Below are 17,289 nucleotides of genomic sequence, written 5' to 3' on the forward strand. Positions count from 1 at the left end.
TGTCAGATGTTGTCTTAAGAATATTTTTGCCTGTAGTTTTTTTATGACTATGATACTATAACCAGGGGTGCACCGGTAGTAAAATTTTGGCACACCTCCAAATCAGTCCCTCAGTCCACACTTTTGTCAGACAGTATTAACTTTGTTAACAGGATGCTTTGCTACCACATTGGAGTCATTCAATTTGGAGTAATTTACTATTTGAGAAATCTTCCTTTCTATGCATCAGTTGCTTGTTTGATGACAGCATGGTGCATTTCTATAGTATCAGTTTATTTTTCCAGACATGATGAGTACTAAGCAAATGCACAATGCAACAGAAATCAGCAGCCGCATTACAGATTTAGATTTAAACTGGGAGATTTCATGACAAAGTACAGCTACTCTCCGACTCCTAGTTTAAATCTCAACCTTTCATGCATGCAACAACCCAGATCTTTTCTTGTTGCCTAATGTCTTTTTTTATATCATTTCATGTCTGGTGGTAATGGTATTTTTAGCTCAACATGAATAATGCAGTGCATGGCAGCGTTTGCTTGGTTTGTCCCTGGACAGCGTGCAGTGCCAGTGGCAAGAGGAAAAGGGATGCAAGGGTGGATCAAAAAGAGACATATCTCGGCTCAAGCACACCTGAGGGTAAAGAAGAACTTTAGCTGAAGTTGCCTGCTCAAATCTCCAAATATTACTCCCTGTAAAACTCTCAAACCCCCGTTCACTCATTGCCATGCTGTCCAATCTCATTCTCCCAGGAATAAAACAGGCCACCACTGATGTTTTTTTTGTTGTTGTTAGAATATTTCTTCCGCCTCACGGCAGCTGAATAGAGAATAGAGACAACATAGCGTCCCTCTGAGTAAAAGCAGGATGTTTTCATATTTGCTCGACCAAGCTGATTTTTACTCTAGGATGTCGTATAGGGCTAATGGGCTACAGTGCTATGCATAAGTTTAGACACCCATGCTAAAGTTGACTAAAAAGAGGAATAAAAAATCATCTTTTGGAAATTGAACTTAATGCCTTAATTTAAAAAAATAGGAAAAATCCAACCTTTAAGGACACCAATTTTCTTTGTGAATGAATAATGTATCGTAAATAAATAAATGTTCTTCCTTAAAATACAGGGTGCATAAGTTTGGACACCCCTATGTTAAATTCCCATAGAGGCAGGCAGATTTTTATTTTTAAAGGCCAGTTACTATATGGATCCAGGATACTCTGCATCCTGATAAAGTTCCCTTGGCCTTTGGAATTAAAATAGCCCCACATCATCACACACCCTTCACCATACCTGGAGATTGGCATGGTTTTATTTCAGTTAGCCTAATAGCTGGTTTGATTTGCATTGAGAGATGATCTTATGGAAAGTACTCCATGCCAATCTCCAGGTGTGGTGAAGGGTGTGTGATGATGTGGGGCTATTTTAATTCCAGAGGCCAAGGGAACTTTATCAGGATGCAGAGTATCCTGGATCCATATAGTAACTGGCCTTTAAAAATAAAAATCTGCCTGCCTCTATGGGAATTTAACATAGGGGTGTCCAAACTTATGCACCCTGTATTTTAAGGAAGAAAATTTATTTATTTACGATACATTATTCATTCACAAAGAAAATTGGTGTCCTTAAAGGTTGGATTTTTCCTATTTTTTTAAATTAAGGCATTAAGTTCAATTTCCAAAAGATGATTTTTTATTCCTCTTTTTAGTCAACTTTAGCATGGGTGTCTAAACTTATGCATAGCACTGTATATATATTTGTGTCGTATCTGTTTTGCTGGCAATGTAACATAGACTTTAGGTGACCCTCTTATGAGGTATAAATAAATAAATAAAAATGTTTAAATAATGTCTCTGATTAAAATCTTCATAGTAAAAAGAGTTGGTAAGTTTGAATAATTTCAGTGAATTAAACGGTTTCAGTAAATTGATTCTGAGATTGATTTGGTTTGTGTTTACATCCTGAAAGTTGATATGGGATATTCTCAATTTATGATGTGAAGAAATTTTTTATAAAAATGTGAAAAAAATATTAATGTTTTGGTAATAAACAACAGTATGTAACAATAACAATCAAAAGTTTGGAAACATTACTATTTTTAATGTTTTTGAAAGAAGTCTCTTATGCTCATCAAACCTGCATTTATTTGAACCCCCCCCCCCCCCCCCGTAATATTGTGAAATATTATTACAATTTAAAATAGTGTGTTTCTATATGAATATACTTTAAAATATAATGTATTCCTGTGATCAAAGCTGAAATGTCAGCATCATTACTCCAGTCTCCAGTGTCACATGATCCTTTAGAAATCATGCTAATATGCTGATTTATTAATAATGTTGGAAACAGTTGTGGTGCTTAATATTTTTTTTTTATAACCTGTGTGTGTGTTTATACATAGATGCTTTACTGAGTCTTTAATGTTGGCCAATTTCACATTGGACTCTAACCCAGGTCACACTCTTATCAGTGAAAAAAACCATGTGATCTGTTGAACCTCCTCCCTTGTGTTTACTGTCTTGACATGACATCATGGGTTTAAGGCTTCAGAAGCCCAGCACTTGCTTTCTTGCTCGTTTTCTTGGACGAAAATGTTCAATTTAGACTTTTAAACTGTTCAAGTAGCCAGGTAAGCAACAAGCTTATCAATAGCAGTTGGACTTGGAATCTTTCTCAGATTTCTCAAAATCTCAGATTGTGGCATTTTGGATGGTCATCTAATATCCATGAGTTGGCAGTTGTTGGAATGTTTTCCATTTGCAGTAAGTAAATCATATGGTTTAGCCTTGAGTGTCTTGATTCTGATCATCAGTAATAGAGATTGTGTTTGCCCTATTCACGAAATTGATGTTCTTGAGGGAAGAGACAGTACAATCCTTCAAACTACAAATAATCAATTCACTGGAGTGCAGTTAAGGTTCATATCGAGCCGTCTGGATGTGACTCTTACTCATTTAGTCTTTGAAATATTCTTTATGGATCATGTGTGCAAATCAAACAAATCGATCTGCATTTAATCTCTACAGAATGTAACTTTGAATGACTCTTCTGTGTAATCACACATCAAGTATACACTTGAGTTTTTGCTGTAGTTTTGGAATGAAGTTCAACTGGTCTTCATCTCTCGGTTGAAGTTTCTCACTCTTTTTGGTCTTCTGTCTCAGATCCCCCAGCTGTTCCCGAGGCCAATCCCAGTGATCCCTGCTCCGAGGAAGTCAACACCCCTTCAAAAACAGAAACAGGCCTTGAAGCCAGCAGGCCTACAAAGATGGACACCGCAAGGAAGTCAGTTACCCCGACACGACCAGACGTCATTCCAAAGTCGCCTGCGACACCTACTCCGAGGTCAAGTTGTAGCCCTCAACCCAAGAAAGGTGGGTATCCTGAAAGACTATCTGCCATTTATCTTAATATTGGGTTTTTATACTTTTCATTATATACAGTCCTCTTTATTACCTTTTTACCCCAAAAGATCAGAATGTAAGTAGAAGCATTATCAGTGTAGGGTCATTGGGTTTACATGGTTTCTAGTTGGTTGATGAAGCTGGTCTTGATTTATAAGGTTGATCAGCTGCACTACTAGATAATGGTGCCCAGATCAGCAATTTTGGTCAAGCCGGGTTGGGTTGGAGACCGTCTTGAGGTGCTTAAGGTGTTCTAATACACCACTTGTTGACTTGTTTGACCTCCATGATCTGGTATATCCATTTTTCCAACATAACATTGATCAGAATCAGAATGAACTTTATTTTTTTGCGCAGACACTTGGCGAATAAAGAATCATTTTGATTCTTATTCGGCAATAAACCTTTTAAGTACTTTATATTCGCTTAACACAATTCAAAACAATTTCCCTTCCATGAGAAGCATTTAGGAAATCTCTTGAGAAAGGAGCCAGTCATTGAGGGTTTACCTTTGCCCAAAGTCTTGAAAGCTTACAGAGGCATTTGTTTAATGTCCCACAAAGAATTTCCATAGTCAGGCCTCTGTAAGTGCTCCCAGGCTTATTACATTAATTTAGAATCAGATCCGTTTTGTGAGGTACATGTTGATGCTAATACCTATTTGTGGAGGCTGGCGACAGGCAGTTCCTAATCGCCTCTGGTCCATCAGCTGAGGTGAAGCAATGAAACCTGACTGGGCATCACATTTCACAGAGCTGTGCCAACTGGAGGGATTTAACCCTCCTCCTTGGTTCAGTCACGTTCATAGTATAATGACTTTACTTGTGCAAGAACATGTAGACACATGTTAATGGGAGAGTTGTTTGGGTTTGTGAAAGTAAGCAGCTTTTCTTTGCCTACTTCATTGTTGCCTCTTTATATAACTGATGATGTGGTTGTAGAGCGATTGGTGGGTAATTATGTGGGAAAAGCTGGTTCAGCTGTGTTTGATATTCTTACTGTATTTGATACTGTAAATGCAATTGTAATTTTGCAATTGTTGTTCGATTCACAAAATAATCTTCTTTATATGGTTCCCCTGTACTGATTTGAACAGCATTTGTAAGTCATTCAACTGTAAATGTTTGGGAGCAAAACTGTGTGGTGAATTGACATTAGAATCACTTTAACCATTCTAGTAATCAAAAATAACCATAAACTAATAAATTGCAGTATTTAACTAAACGTTTTATTTTAATGCTAAAGTGAATATTACATGCCGGGACTTCTTGGAACACTTTTGTCTCGAGTGAATCAAAATGAATGAGTCGACAAGTCAAAGTGAAAGTTTTTATTTATTGTTTTGTTTTATTCTGGTTTTAGTTTTTGAATCATTTAAATAATTTAATATATTTATTATTATTATTTAATACATTTGTCAAATTCAATTCATAGTACCGGTAATATAAATGCATTAAAATACAGTATTAAAAGGACTATTAAAAGGAAAATACCAGTTGCATTTATTCAGTTAGTTTACTTCATTTGTCATTAATAGTGTTTTGCAGTATTAATGATTATGCAATCAACTGATAGTTCATTTTAGCCTTTAATTTTAACTCAGATTTTTACCTTTAATTGACTGATAATTTCTTGACAAGTCAAGTTTTGTCATAATTTAGCCTCAGACAGTTTTATGTTATTAGACTTCTGCATAGTTCAGCTTATCCCATCATTTAGTACTGCTGTCAAGCAGCGGTCGAGCTGAACTTCTTGTAAAACTGAACGCTCTGTTCCACAGAATGTTCATCTATTGATCCTGGGCTGCTGCTGCCTCACTCATAATACATGTGTTATGTGAAAGAACATAAGGAGACCTGAAGGAAGGGAAGAGCTGAAGATCAGACATGACTCATACTGTATGCTCTATGCTGAATCATACATTGTTTTTTTTTCTCACCTAACCATTTGCAGTTCACCTTTATTCTGGTTGTCTGGAAAATGCAACTTAAATGAACAGTAAAAGTTTGGGGAAGATTGTAAAGTATAGCTGGCACTGACAGCATTAAAGATAATAATTTACAAGTATCATAGGAAGTATTATGCTTTGCTCCCTCCAATTTTTTATTTACTATTAGGTTTATAGTTTGGAAGGCTTACACACACCCCTAGTAAATTAGAATCATAACTGCACCTTTGTCATTAAGGTGATGAGTCGGCAAATATTAAGTGATTTTTCTCAGGCTTGTTTAAAAAAAAAGATATTGTGTTTATACAACAGTTTGATGGCACAAGTGTGTAAATAAATAAATAAGAAACAACAACAGAGTGTCTTTAAAAACCCTCTTTTGTGCAGAACTACGTCCTTCCGCCACAAATTCAAATCTCAAGTTGACAGTTGAGTCTCTAATTCTAAAACGTCTCTTTAGAACTAGTAACTAAGGAACGTTGAGTCGCGTGTTTCTTGAGCATCAAATCATCATATCAGAGTGATTTCTGAAGGATCATGTGACTGAAGACTGGAGTAATGAAAAGCTTAATTGATCCCTATTGTATTATGCAGAGTATTACAGTATGAGATAGAGATTGACTAAGCGAGTGCATTACCTGCATCCAGCTGATATTCTTTAGGTGAATCTTATATTTATAATTACAAAATCAGTTTGAATGTTCACTGAGGAAAGCGATACCTTTGTCCTTTTAGCAGTTAAGGGGATTTCCCATGACAGCACTAGTCAATGTGTTAGAGTAAAAAAACAATGTCCTTGTTTACAACCTTGTTTCAGTCCCTTTTAATATAAAAGACTCATAAAGACTGTCTTTCCTGCCATCTAATGGCGCAATAATCAATCAATAATCAAAAATCACTGAAGTCGAAATCACAATCTCTAACAGACTCTTTCTCAATACCAAATACAGCATGTTATGTGTATAAAATATTATTTATTGAAAAATAATATTTAAATAAACAATATGAACCATTATAAAATAATACGTTTGTACAATAGAAAATAAACATAAGCAAACAGTTCATTAAAAAATACAAAAGCAGCATTAGTTCTAGTAAAGGATTTAATTTTAAATAAAAATATAAAGTTATGAAACTTAACTTTGCCCTTAGCCAAATCGATTTGCTCTGGAACAAGTAATAGATTAACTGGCCAAAGACTTAATTATACTTAAGAGCCAGTTGTAATGAGCGCTGCTGGCCTTTCATTGTTTGCATATTTATATCCATATCTATTTTTTACTGTAGGGTATGATGCTGTTAGTGCCAGGATCCATAACCATTAGACTTCACCACCGTTCGAAGGGAGCAGAGAGATTGTCAGTTGCGTTCAGCGGTTTTATTGAGAGAATGAAAAGCCTTTGTAATTGCTGTTTGTACTTTGATTTTGATATAGATTGTATGCCATTTAAAATGGATAGTAAGGGTCTTAAATTGGTCAATACAACTTTCCAGCCATGGTCAAATAATTTTGTTCATCCTCCAGACGGTTTATTTAGCGCTTCAGGAGATGGTAAGGTCAGTGATTATGCACCAGTCCGCTGCCTCAGACCCTCTGGAGTCCCTTTCTGGGTCAGTCTTCTGCTTTTTCTGTCTCTGCCCGGTGACTCATCAATGGGAACATCGTAAGGGCCCACAAGACTCTGCGCATCAGCTTCCTGTGCTCTATAAATACTCAAAGTGGAGCACACAAGTCATGAAGAGGAACACTGCTGGTGTCTTATGATCATTATTAATGAGTTTTTGGTTCATCAGATAAGTTTTACTAGACTTCGTGGGTCATAAGACGGCAACACAAAGATTACATGGGGTCAGTTCTGAGGTTTTAAATTGGAGTGCTGATGAATGATGAACTCTGAGTGAACTAGTTTCAATGTGTAATTAGAACAAAGCTGTTTTCTTTGCTGTGTTCTACACTACAGGTGCTTTGGAAGGCGTAACAATAGGAAACTGTGACTGTGTAGTAGTCTAAAGTCTTAATGTGTTGTGTAATAAATCAGGTGATCAGAACGTGTAGGCAAAAATATATATAATTTTGCAAGTGGGTAAAAAATACAGCTATAGTTATTATATGTGTGTATATACACCGTATATAGTGCTGTCAAATCGGTTTATTGCGATCAATCGATTCTAACATAAAAGTTTGTTTAAATAATATATGTGTATGTCTGTATATGTATTATTATTTATATATATATATATATATATATATATATACATGTATGTATGTGTGTGCACAAACACGCACACACAGTGTATATATATATGATTGATTAATTGATTACTTTAATATTTTTGTAGCCTGTTTCAACATGAAATTTTTGTTGCTTGTGTTTCAACATGCGTACACACATAGAACCAACAATGTACATAAATATAAAAACATGAAAAATACCCAATACCTCTTACATGACACCATCTTCCTAAGGAAGTATAGTCTTAGCTGCCTTTTTTTGTTCACAGCTTCAGTCCATTTATCCCACCTCAGTTTGTGATCAAAGACAACCGTATACATATGTATATATACGGTATAATGTATATATACAGTATGTATGCGTGTTTTTGCCCATCATGGCATGGTGTCTTTTTAGCCCAGGTAAAGTTTCCCTTCAGATGAATGTTAATTTGTGGCGTTGGGTTGATTGTATCTGCACTGCGAGTCCTCCGAGCTTTCTGCTGTCAGCCGGAGCGTGTGAATGCTGCCAGTCTCTGTGTCTGCCAGCTTCCAGTGCTTTATAGCACCGCAGATGTGAACACGGCCTCTACCACACAATAACCTCTCTCATTCCCGGCACCCTGCTGTCTGACTGTCTCTATCTCTCTCTATCTCTGTCCAGGAGAGCTTAGTTTAGTGGGTAGAATGACAACCTCACTTTTTTTTCAAGCAACAATGTGGCAATTTCCGAATGTTTCACCAAAACTAAACATTTGATTCTGCCTCTTTTCTCAGATGGAATGAAGTTGGATGAGAGACTGAAACAGGCGAAGGAGAGGAGGGAGGAGAGGGCCAAATATCTCGGTAAGATAACACATGGCAGACAGTGAGAGAGCACCCCCTGCTGTCTGGGGTCTAGATGTGTTCACACAAAAAAAACACTTCATATTCGTGCAACAGCAAAGGATGACTGTAAAGAAATACATGTTAGCAGAGGTTCTATGGCATTTATAGATTTGAATTAGTAATAGGTTTGACATGTGTCACTGTGACATTTAGAATAGAATGAGGCATTTATAAAGCGCTTGCTAAATAAATGCATTTGACATGTCACATGCTTTTGAGACTAACAAGCATGTGCATGCAGTTTACATTTTTGCATATTTATATTTCTCCCCCACATGTTTTCTTGTTTTCCATTCTATATGCCTTTGTTTTCATTTTGTTCTTAATAGAAATTCATATTAACTTATTGTTATTTATATATATATATATATATATATATGTATATAAATGTATATAAATATAAATGTAATGGCTAATTTAATTTTAAATTAATTTATATATATACACGGTATGTTTGTATTTATGACTACATATGTAATAGCTCATTTAAATATAAAATGACTATATTTACATACTCAAATTCTTTCTTGGTTTCCATTCTATATGCCTTTGTTTACATTTTTATCTTAATAGAAATTCATATTAATTTATTGTTTTTAACTAAATATTTTAATTTAAAATGACTTATATTTACATGCTTATTTAAATAGTTCTTCTGACTATTTTCTAGGCTCCTATCTAGTATTATTATAAACCTTTTTCCCAGTTTTAGCAATTATGACTATGAACTTCTAAATGTGTTGCTGCTTCTGTGTTTACTAAACCAGCACTGTGAGAGTTTCTCCTCTTCAGAGAATTATAAATATCTCACATGCTCAGTTTTGTTTGTCCGTCATATCGCTGTGCTTGTCATGGCTGCTGAGATTGCTGTGCTGCTCTGCTTTGCATGATTGACAGAACGTTTTTGTCTTCTTTTTCACTTTCCCTCCCCAGAACAGCGTAGCCAGACTGAAGGTAAGCCACTCCCCCGTCTCTGGTGGTGTTGGTGACTGATGCGCTCTCGGGTCTTCATCCCTTTCTCTTTCAGTTACTTCTTCTCTTGTAGAGCTGCTTTCCATTTCCGTCGTCTCTCACTCATAATCATAATTAGTGACAGGTTGTCAGGTGTCTTAAATCTGAATGAAAGCTGCCAGGCTAGGTTTGTCACACTCCCCTGCTGGATATTTATGCTTAAACCAGCTTCTAAGTGCCTCTTTCTACATAGATGGTCATTAGGTGCATGGTTCGAATTGGACCACACAGTGGCTTCATTATATGTTTAGTTTGGAGTATTGGAGTATACATCTTGTTTAGTTTTTTCCAGCAGGGTCAGCTATCTTCCTGATTTTACCCTAACACTTTGCTTTTACAATTGACCGAATGTGAATTTCATACAATGATGAACGTGACTGGGCTTGTCTGTATATTAGTAAAAGGAAAAGAAATGTGGTGATGAACTAATTAACACTTCGATTTTTAGGTTATCTCAAATGCATGAATCTTTTGTTTATTTTGGGTTCATATCCTTTACATGTACCCGTATTTTCCGGACTATAAGTCGCTCCGGAGTATAAGTCGCATTTATTTAGAAATGTATTTCACAAAATCCAAGACCAAGAACAGACATTTAATCTGGAAAGGCAAGTTATTCAGCTACACAATAGCACACAGAACAACAGGCTGAATAGGTGTCCGGTATGTTGACAACACATTAACAGTTATTCAGCTACATAGCATAAAGAACATATACCTGGGAGGCTGAATAGGCTAAATTAACATAAGCCAGCGAGTCCAACAAGTTACCGGTAAGCCAGTTCACCAAGCTCCCGTGATCTCATTCCACAACACTGTACTCTTTATCCTCGGAGTCGCTTCTGAACTAATCCGCTAACTAGAGCGCCCTCTCGCTGCTGTAGACGGTAATGTTTTCTCTTGGTTCATCTCAGTCAGTATGAATTAATTTTTATATATAAGTCGCACCTGACTATAAGTCGCAGGACCAGCCAAACTATGATAAAAAGTGCAACCGGAAAATACGGTATGCTAAATAAACATGACACCATTTTTCAGTGCATCTTTTGAGACATTTAGGTCATATTTTATGGTTTACGTATGACAATTAGCTGTCTCTATTTTGGTTAATGTACACAGCATTCTTGTTGTTAAGCACTGGGGTCAGTTATAGTTCACTGGTTCACCAAATTTGAGCTTTTTGACCACTAAACCTCACCTCTCAGTTTATGTTTTTCTGGAATCTTATTTTCATAGCATGTTTTTACAAGTTTCCCATAATTACAAACTGCAGGATCCAATCAGACCCAGAAATAACATCTGCTGCTGTCTTCACATCTGCTGTGCCTGTGACTGAACTGTGAATAAATCACGATTGATGTGAATGTAATCATGATAAACACACGTCCTGCAACATTCTAGCCACACGAGTGCGATGCGTGTCATTTTAACCTAAATTTTCAGGCAGCAGTCAATCGAACTCATCAATCCATCTCTTCTGCTATCACCATGGACTTTCACATTAGTGTGTACTGTGTACTATTTGTGTGGGCTGCATTGAGTGAGTCAAATGTTCATCGTAGGACATAGTGTGTGTGTGTTCTCTCAGACTGTGGGTCGTCTTCCACCTCATCTATCTGCCAGCAGGATTATGAAAGTTTGATGAAGAGTGTCAACCTGGCACTCTCAGGCCATCACTATTTTATAACTGTGGAGCTCAGAGAAAAAGGCTCAGCCTCACTAGAGATGAAGGCTCTCAGCGGAGAGTCTTTTCATGTCAAGCCTTGCGTTCTCTTTTTTTTTTTTTTTTTTTTTTGCACTGACAGTAGATATTCCCGTTCTGTAAATTATTTTATCAGTATTAGTCTAAAAGCCGTGTGCTGTTAGTATTTACTCTGATTTGACAGTTTACCTGAAAGTCAATAGACAACTTGATTTTGCTAGCATTTCTCATCTCTCTACATAATGATGCATGTAATTTAAAAAAAGAAGAAGAAATTAATAGTTTTATTAAGCAAGGATACATTAAATTGATCAAAAGTGACCATAAAGACAGTTACAAAAAAAATCTATTTAAAAAAAATGCTTTCTATTCATAAAAAAAGAATCCCGAAAATAAAACCTCTATCACAGTTTCCTCAAAAATATTAAGCAGCATGACTGTTTTCAACATTGATAATGAAATGTCAGCTTTAGAATGATTGACATTGAATTATGGCTGCTGAAAATTTAGCTTTGCCATCACAGGAATGAAATGCATTTTAAAATTGTTAAAATGGAAAGCAGTTCTTTTAAATTGTATCTGCTTTTACTGTATTTGATCAAATCAATGCAACCTTGCTGAGAAGTCGTCGTCTTTGTTTCAAAAACATTACAAAAATCTTACCGACCCCAAACTTTTGAATGATATTAAAAGGATAGTTCACCCAAAAATCAAGATTCTTTAATTTTTCTCACTTCTGTCATTCCAAATTCAGACAATCAGTGGAATTGAATATGGTAAAATAGACCTAAGAGTTATGCACTCTTTTTTTCTAGCCAAATACTTTACATTTGATCAAATGTCTAATAAATGAACATGCATTGGGATTTGTGAACGTGTTGAAATTTGTGAATGATGGGTGTTTGAATCCTGTTCTTGGAGGAAGAATGAAGGTCAAGATGCTGGCCTGGTTTTGGTAGCTCACAGGCTCTTCCTCTCTCTCTCTTGTGTAGCTGCTAAAAAGTCTCAGTGGCTGGAGAAGGAGGACCGGGCACGGCAGGTGCGGGAACAGCAGCTGGAGGAGCGGAGGAGGAAGCTGGAAGAGCAGCGGCTGAAGGCAGAGAGACGCCGCTCAGAGCTGGAGGAGAGACAGAGACAGAAACTTGAGAAGAACAAGGTGAGAAAGAGCAATGGTGGTCAGTGCAAACCCACAAAACACAATCTGTTACATCCTCTAATTGTACACACTCAGAGAGTTTGTGAGGTTTCTGCCAACTCTGCAGGCATTGTTTTCTCTGAGTAATGCTAGATGAGTTATTTATTAGTGAAAGTGGAGCACATTGTACCAGGGCTCTAAGATTTTCCCTTTGAAAGATCAATACCGTTTCCTCTGTTCCTCCCAGTGCCCATTATATATAAATGTACAATATAAAGTGTTTGCTGCACTTCTGGTACCCTTTAAAGTGATATTCATATTGGAATTGATTTGGGTTTTTTTTCAGGAGCGGTATGAGGCCGCCATCCAGAGGTCTGGTAAGAAGACATGGGCAGAGATTCGGCAGCAGAGATGGTCCTGGGCCGGAGGCTTGAGCGGCAACTCCAGCCAAAGCCAGAGTGAGTTACACAAACGGCACACACAAAAAACACACAAACTGTGCCTGTAGCTATCTGGTTCCTTTTTCATATTAACTGCATTCGTCATCTGTGTTAAGAAATGAATAACGTTGAATGCCATCGGCTTAGATGTGAGATAGGAAAACATGCAGATTTGACTGAGACTGATGCTTCTAATATTGTTCTATCTCTCTTTTTGTCATCATTAAGTGCTTTAGAAATGGAAAATATACAATTGTAATTTTGTTTGAATTCTTCAAAGTAGCAGTTTCTCTAGCTTCTTTGATTTTTCACATGTGAGATGGTTTCTTATGTGTAGCGTAAAAGAGCCTCACAACCTTCTGCTTAAGCCCAACTAAACACTCTTTACTAATGCGATAACAATCGCTTCACTTCTGGAGATCATCTGGGGATTTAATGTGCTACTTGAAAACGCAAATACTGACTGAGAACTGCAAACGTTTTTCCATTTTTACCGCAGTATATTTCCATAGCTTAAGTTTCGGTGAGCTTCACGCCTCACAAGATTCTACACACACTGAAGGTGAACGTTCCAACTATATTCATCACAACCTCGTAATTTATTTAATTGATGGCAAAGCTGAATTATCAGCAGCCATTACTCTTCAGTCTTCAGTGTCAAATGATCCTTCAAAAATCATTTGACTCATATTTGAATTAGTGATATGAACCTTTTGATGAATAGAAAGTTGAAATGGAAATCTTTTGTAACATACATGCAAAATGTGATCTAAACCAAGATCACATTTCACATGAATGCTGCATTTTCTCCATTTCAATGTTGCCGCTTTCAGATTTTAAAGCAACAGAATTTAGGCCGGAAACCAAAAATGGCCTTTTATCTGGCTGAAAATGTACAAAAACTCAAAAGGTGAAGAAAAACATCTTCATAATCTTCAGTTATTTGCCATTGTGTATTTGATGGGTCTGTATATAACAGGAAGTGAGAATGACTTGCTGAGAATGATGGGAAATATTGTAATGAACTTCAGCGCAGCTTTGTACCACCTCCCCCAGGACACAAGACCTCAATTTAAAGGCTAACCAATGCTTTTTCTCCAAGGATCTTATTTTCTAACCGACTTAATTTAGTTTTTCCTCTCCCAAAAGTTTTGCCCAGTCATTGATGTCCCTGATGGTGTCTCAAGAGGAGAAGTGCAGGCAGTGACCCCATTACAAAGCCTGTAGACTCTATAATAATGAACTTTGAGCAGCACAACTCATAAAAATAGCAGTTGAGCTAATATTCAGACACTGCAAACATAGCAATGGTTTCTGGTTATCCAGGGCAAAAATAACCATCTTTGGCTGTTCAAACAATAGCTTTAAGATATATTCGACCAATATATATTTACTTGTCCTTAATATCAGTGCCTGTTTTGTCTGTTTGAGGGATTCATACTTAATTATTTCACTGCCACCTGTCGTGTCGTCTTGGTCCCCCTCAGCATTGTGTATATATTCGGTGTTCTGTGAATTTTGCAGGCAGATGCTCAATATCAGCGGTCAACCTGCCCAAACATGTGGACTCAGTCATAAACAAGAGGCTCTCCAAATCCTCTGCCACTCTTTGGATCTCCCCTAGCAGAAGTAAGGATCTAGCCCCTCCCCCTCGTCTTCACAGGCTCCTCCCTTCGCATATTTATGAGTTTCCATTTTATCCCCCCACCTTTGATTTCTCCCTTGAGACCAATCACATGCTCGTCCACCGTGATCACTCAATCACTCCCCCTCTCAATCCGCCTGCTCGTCAGTGTCTTCAGTTAATGTGTTCTAATATGAATTTTGACATCTTCGTCTTTCACCGTCGTCGACCGTCCTCAGTGGTGCTCTTTTTTTGTTTGTTTATTTTTGGTGGTGGCTTTCTCAGTTCCTTATTTCTTGTTCTTGATGTAACAGTCTTCAGAAGTGTAATCAAGAATTCTTGCATACTTTTCCATACCTCCATCTGCATATGATGCATGATAATACAGTGGTCCCAGAAAGTATATGGACACTTGGGCCACTCTTAAAAACGTTTATTAGAAAATGAAAAATCAAACAAATGATGCTAGAGCTTTTCTCAGAACAAACTTTTTTCTAAAGCCAACAAAGTGTCCAAATACTGAACAATATGTATTGTTTTATTGATGACACTATGGTTCAATTCATTAATGTTAGTTAAACAAGGTATCATGAACACATTTTTACATCCATTTATTAATCTAGATTTAATTTAATATTTAATTTAAATTGAATTACTAGCTGTTTCAAGGATATTAATAAATGCAGTAAAATGTTTCATTATTTGTTCATGTTACCTAATGCATTAACTAATGTTAATGAATTGACGCTTATTGTAATGTGTTACTGTTTTATCATTTAAAAACATCTTTGTGTGCAATGTTTAAAGTGAGCTTGTGCCATATTTCTTTGACGTACATGTCACTTGATTTGATGTTTTGTTGACATGCGTACATTATAAGTTATGCTAGTTGATTGTTGTGCTTCTTTTATTGGGTGTACTGAGGTCATGAAAACTCAATCGTAAGTAGGGCACACTCTATTTTTGAGTGCTCCCTACAACAATAGATGGAGTAGAGCAGAAAGTAGACGTCATGCTCCGTCCTCAGACAGCTAATCGAATCTGGGAAGTTTTCCACGAGCAGAGATATTACTGCAGAGTGCTGATGAATGTTCAGATGTAGGCAATAACTCTATCTGTCTTTCCGTTTCAAAAATGCCAAATTTTTCTTCTGATCTTGCTTTTCACATCTTACCATGCATTGGTTCTTCCTTTTTCCCACTTCTTCTTTTCTCCTCTCTTCTTGAAGATCACATAAGTTTAGGTTGTGAATTCTCAGAATTAGCAATGATGGTTATTTTTGTTGAGTTTGAAAGTTATTTTTTTTTTTCATTTTTATTGTAACGTTTTATCATTGTTCTTTTTTTGTGTGTGTGTGCATAGTTATTTTTATTTGTTGTTTTTTTTATTCCGTTGTTAGTCCTTTTGTGTTTATAGTTCACCCAAAAACAATTATGTCATCATTTACTTATAGCAACCTGTATTGAATTTATTTTTTTCTGTGGAAGACAATTAGATGCATTGAATCTTCACACAGTTCATAGTGACTACTGCAAAAAAAAATTTGGGGAAAAGGGAACATAAATGTAGTCCATGTGCAACGCTCACGTGACCAAATGAGGGTAGTTGAATTCATCATTTTTGGATGAATTATTTTTTTTAAATGTGTTCTCAAACTTGTTCATTCTCACAAAAGTTATTTTTGGACTTGTTTACTGGTCGCTTTTCTAGCATGTAGCAGCTTTGAAAGCTGACATGGCATTAAATAAAATAAAATAAAATAATCTGAATCTAGCATGTAGCAGTGTTGTAAAATACATTATCCATGTTGACAGCAAGGGAGACAAACACAGTTGTTTGTAATTGCCATGATTTTATCATTATAAAATCAAATATTACAACGATTGTATATATTGTATTTATGTAAAAGATGGCATCTGCTTTTCAGCCTTGAATACTGGCAAACATAATTTTAACAATCAAATGAAGTTCAGAATGAGAGAAGGTAAGTGATTGTTGCTCATATATTAAGTGGAAACTAATGGTTACTGTTTTCTTGCAGCTCGTAGCATGCAGCTGAGTCCATTGGAGAGCAGCATTGTGGACAGGCTGATGACGCCCACTCTCTCCTTCCTGGCTCGCAGTCGCAGTGCTGCCAGTGTGCTGAACAACAGCAGAGATGCCCGTGAGTGACTGAATACCATCATAGGACCTTTTATCTCGGTGTTTAGCACCAGCTAAAGTTGCTTAGGAAGTCTTTTTAAACGCTAACTCGCTGTATTCCTTAGTTTTTAGGGCCTGTGCAGGTTAGAAATAACAACGAGAAAACAAATTCTGCTCTATATGTTGCAAAATGAAATGTGTTTTGTTCATCCAGAGTCTCCATTGTGCCCGCGCTCCGCGTCTGCCAGCCCTCTCACAGTGTGTTCACATCGGCCACATCACCGCTGCTCTGAGCGCTGGAGGGTCACCACCAGCACGCCCAATATCGCCCAGCGCAGACGAGACTCCACACCTGTGAGTTATTTAAGACTCCCTTTCACTCTTTCTGTCTTTCTTATACTCCATCTCTCCCTCCCTGTTATATCACATTTAGCTTTTATATAGGAGGTGAAAAATTCATGCATCACTCCATCCACACGTTCATGAATCCACATGTCTAAGCCTTTAAAGAGGGTGTGGATTGGAAATAGCTTGTTTTGTTGTGTTACCCCACAGCCATATGACTTAACCATTCATCACGAAACATGCGAATGTTATCATTAATGTTATTCAAGTGGCCATTATTATAATAATTCATGTTTAAACTGCATATACTGTACTGTAAAATATCATTCATGTGTAATTTACAGTCATTAGTACAAAAATCGTAGTGAGAAATTATAAATTAGAGGTAGCAAAGACCCCTGGCTTAGTGGGTTTGAGTCTGTCTTCGAGGAATGAGGATGTTT

The 17,289-nt window shown here is 36.8% G+C and overlaps 1 protein-coding gene across 7 annotated transcripts in view; it reads left to right on the forward strand.

Annotated features, from left to right (window-relative positions):
* Positions 1–17,289, forward strand: part of map7d1a (MAP7 domain containing 1a) — a 41,262-nt gene that overhangs the window by 12,259 nt on the left and 11,714 nt on the right. For 2 of the 7 annotated variants that reach the window (XM_079626922.1, XM_079626923.1), the window contains exons 2-9: positions 3,160–3,369; positions 8,337–8,405; positions 9,381–9,401; positions 12,153–12,316; positions 12,642–12,753; positions 14,260–14,364; positions 16,401–16,523; positions 16,716–16,855. In XM_079626922.1, the coding sequence (XP_079483048.1) occupies positions 3,160–3,369; positions 8,337–8,405; positions 9,381–9,401; positions 12,153–12,316; positions 12,642–12,753; positions 14,260–14,364; positions 16,401–16,523; positions 16,716–16,855 (944 nt within the window). The remainder of the gene's footprint in view (positions 1–3,159; positions 3,370–8,336; positions 8,406–9,380; positions 9,402–12,152; positions 12,317–12,641; positions 12,754–14,259; positions 14,365–16,400; positions 16,524–16,715; positions 16,856–17,289) is intronic. The other 5 variants (XM_079626926.1, XM_079626927.1, XM_079626924.1 and 2 more) reach the window with 3 other exon arrangements.

This window comes from Phoxinus phoxinus, assembly GCF_949152265.1.
Source record: "Phoxinus phoxinus genome assembly, chromosome: 10".
Classification (NCBI taxonomy): domain Eukaryota; kingdom Metazoa; phylum Chordata; class Actinopteri; order Cypriniformes; family Leuciscidae; genus Phoxinus; species Phoxinus phoxinus.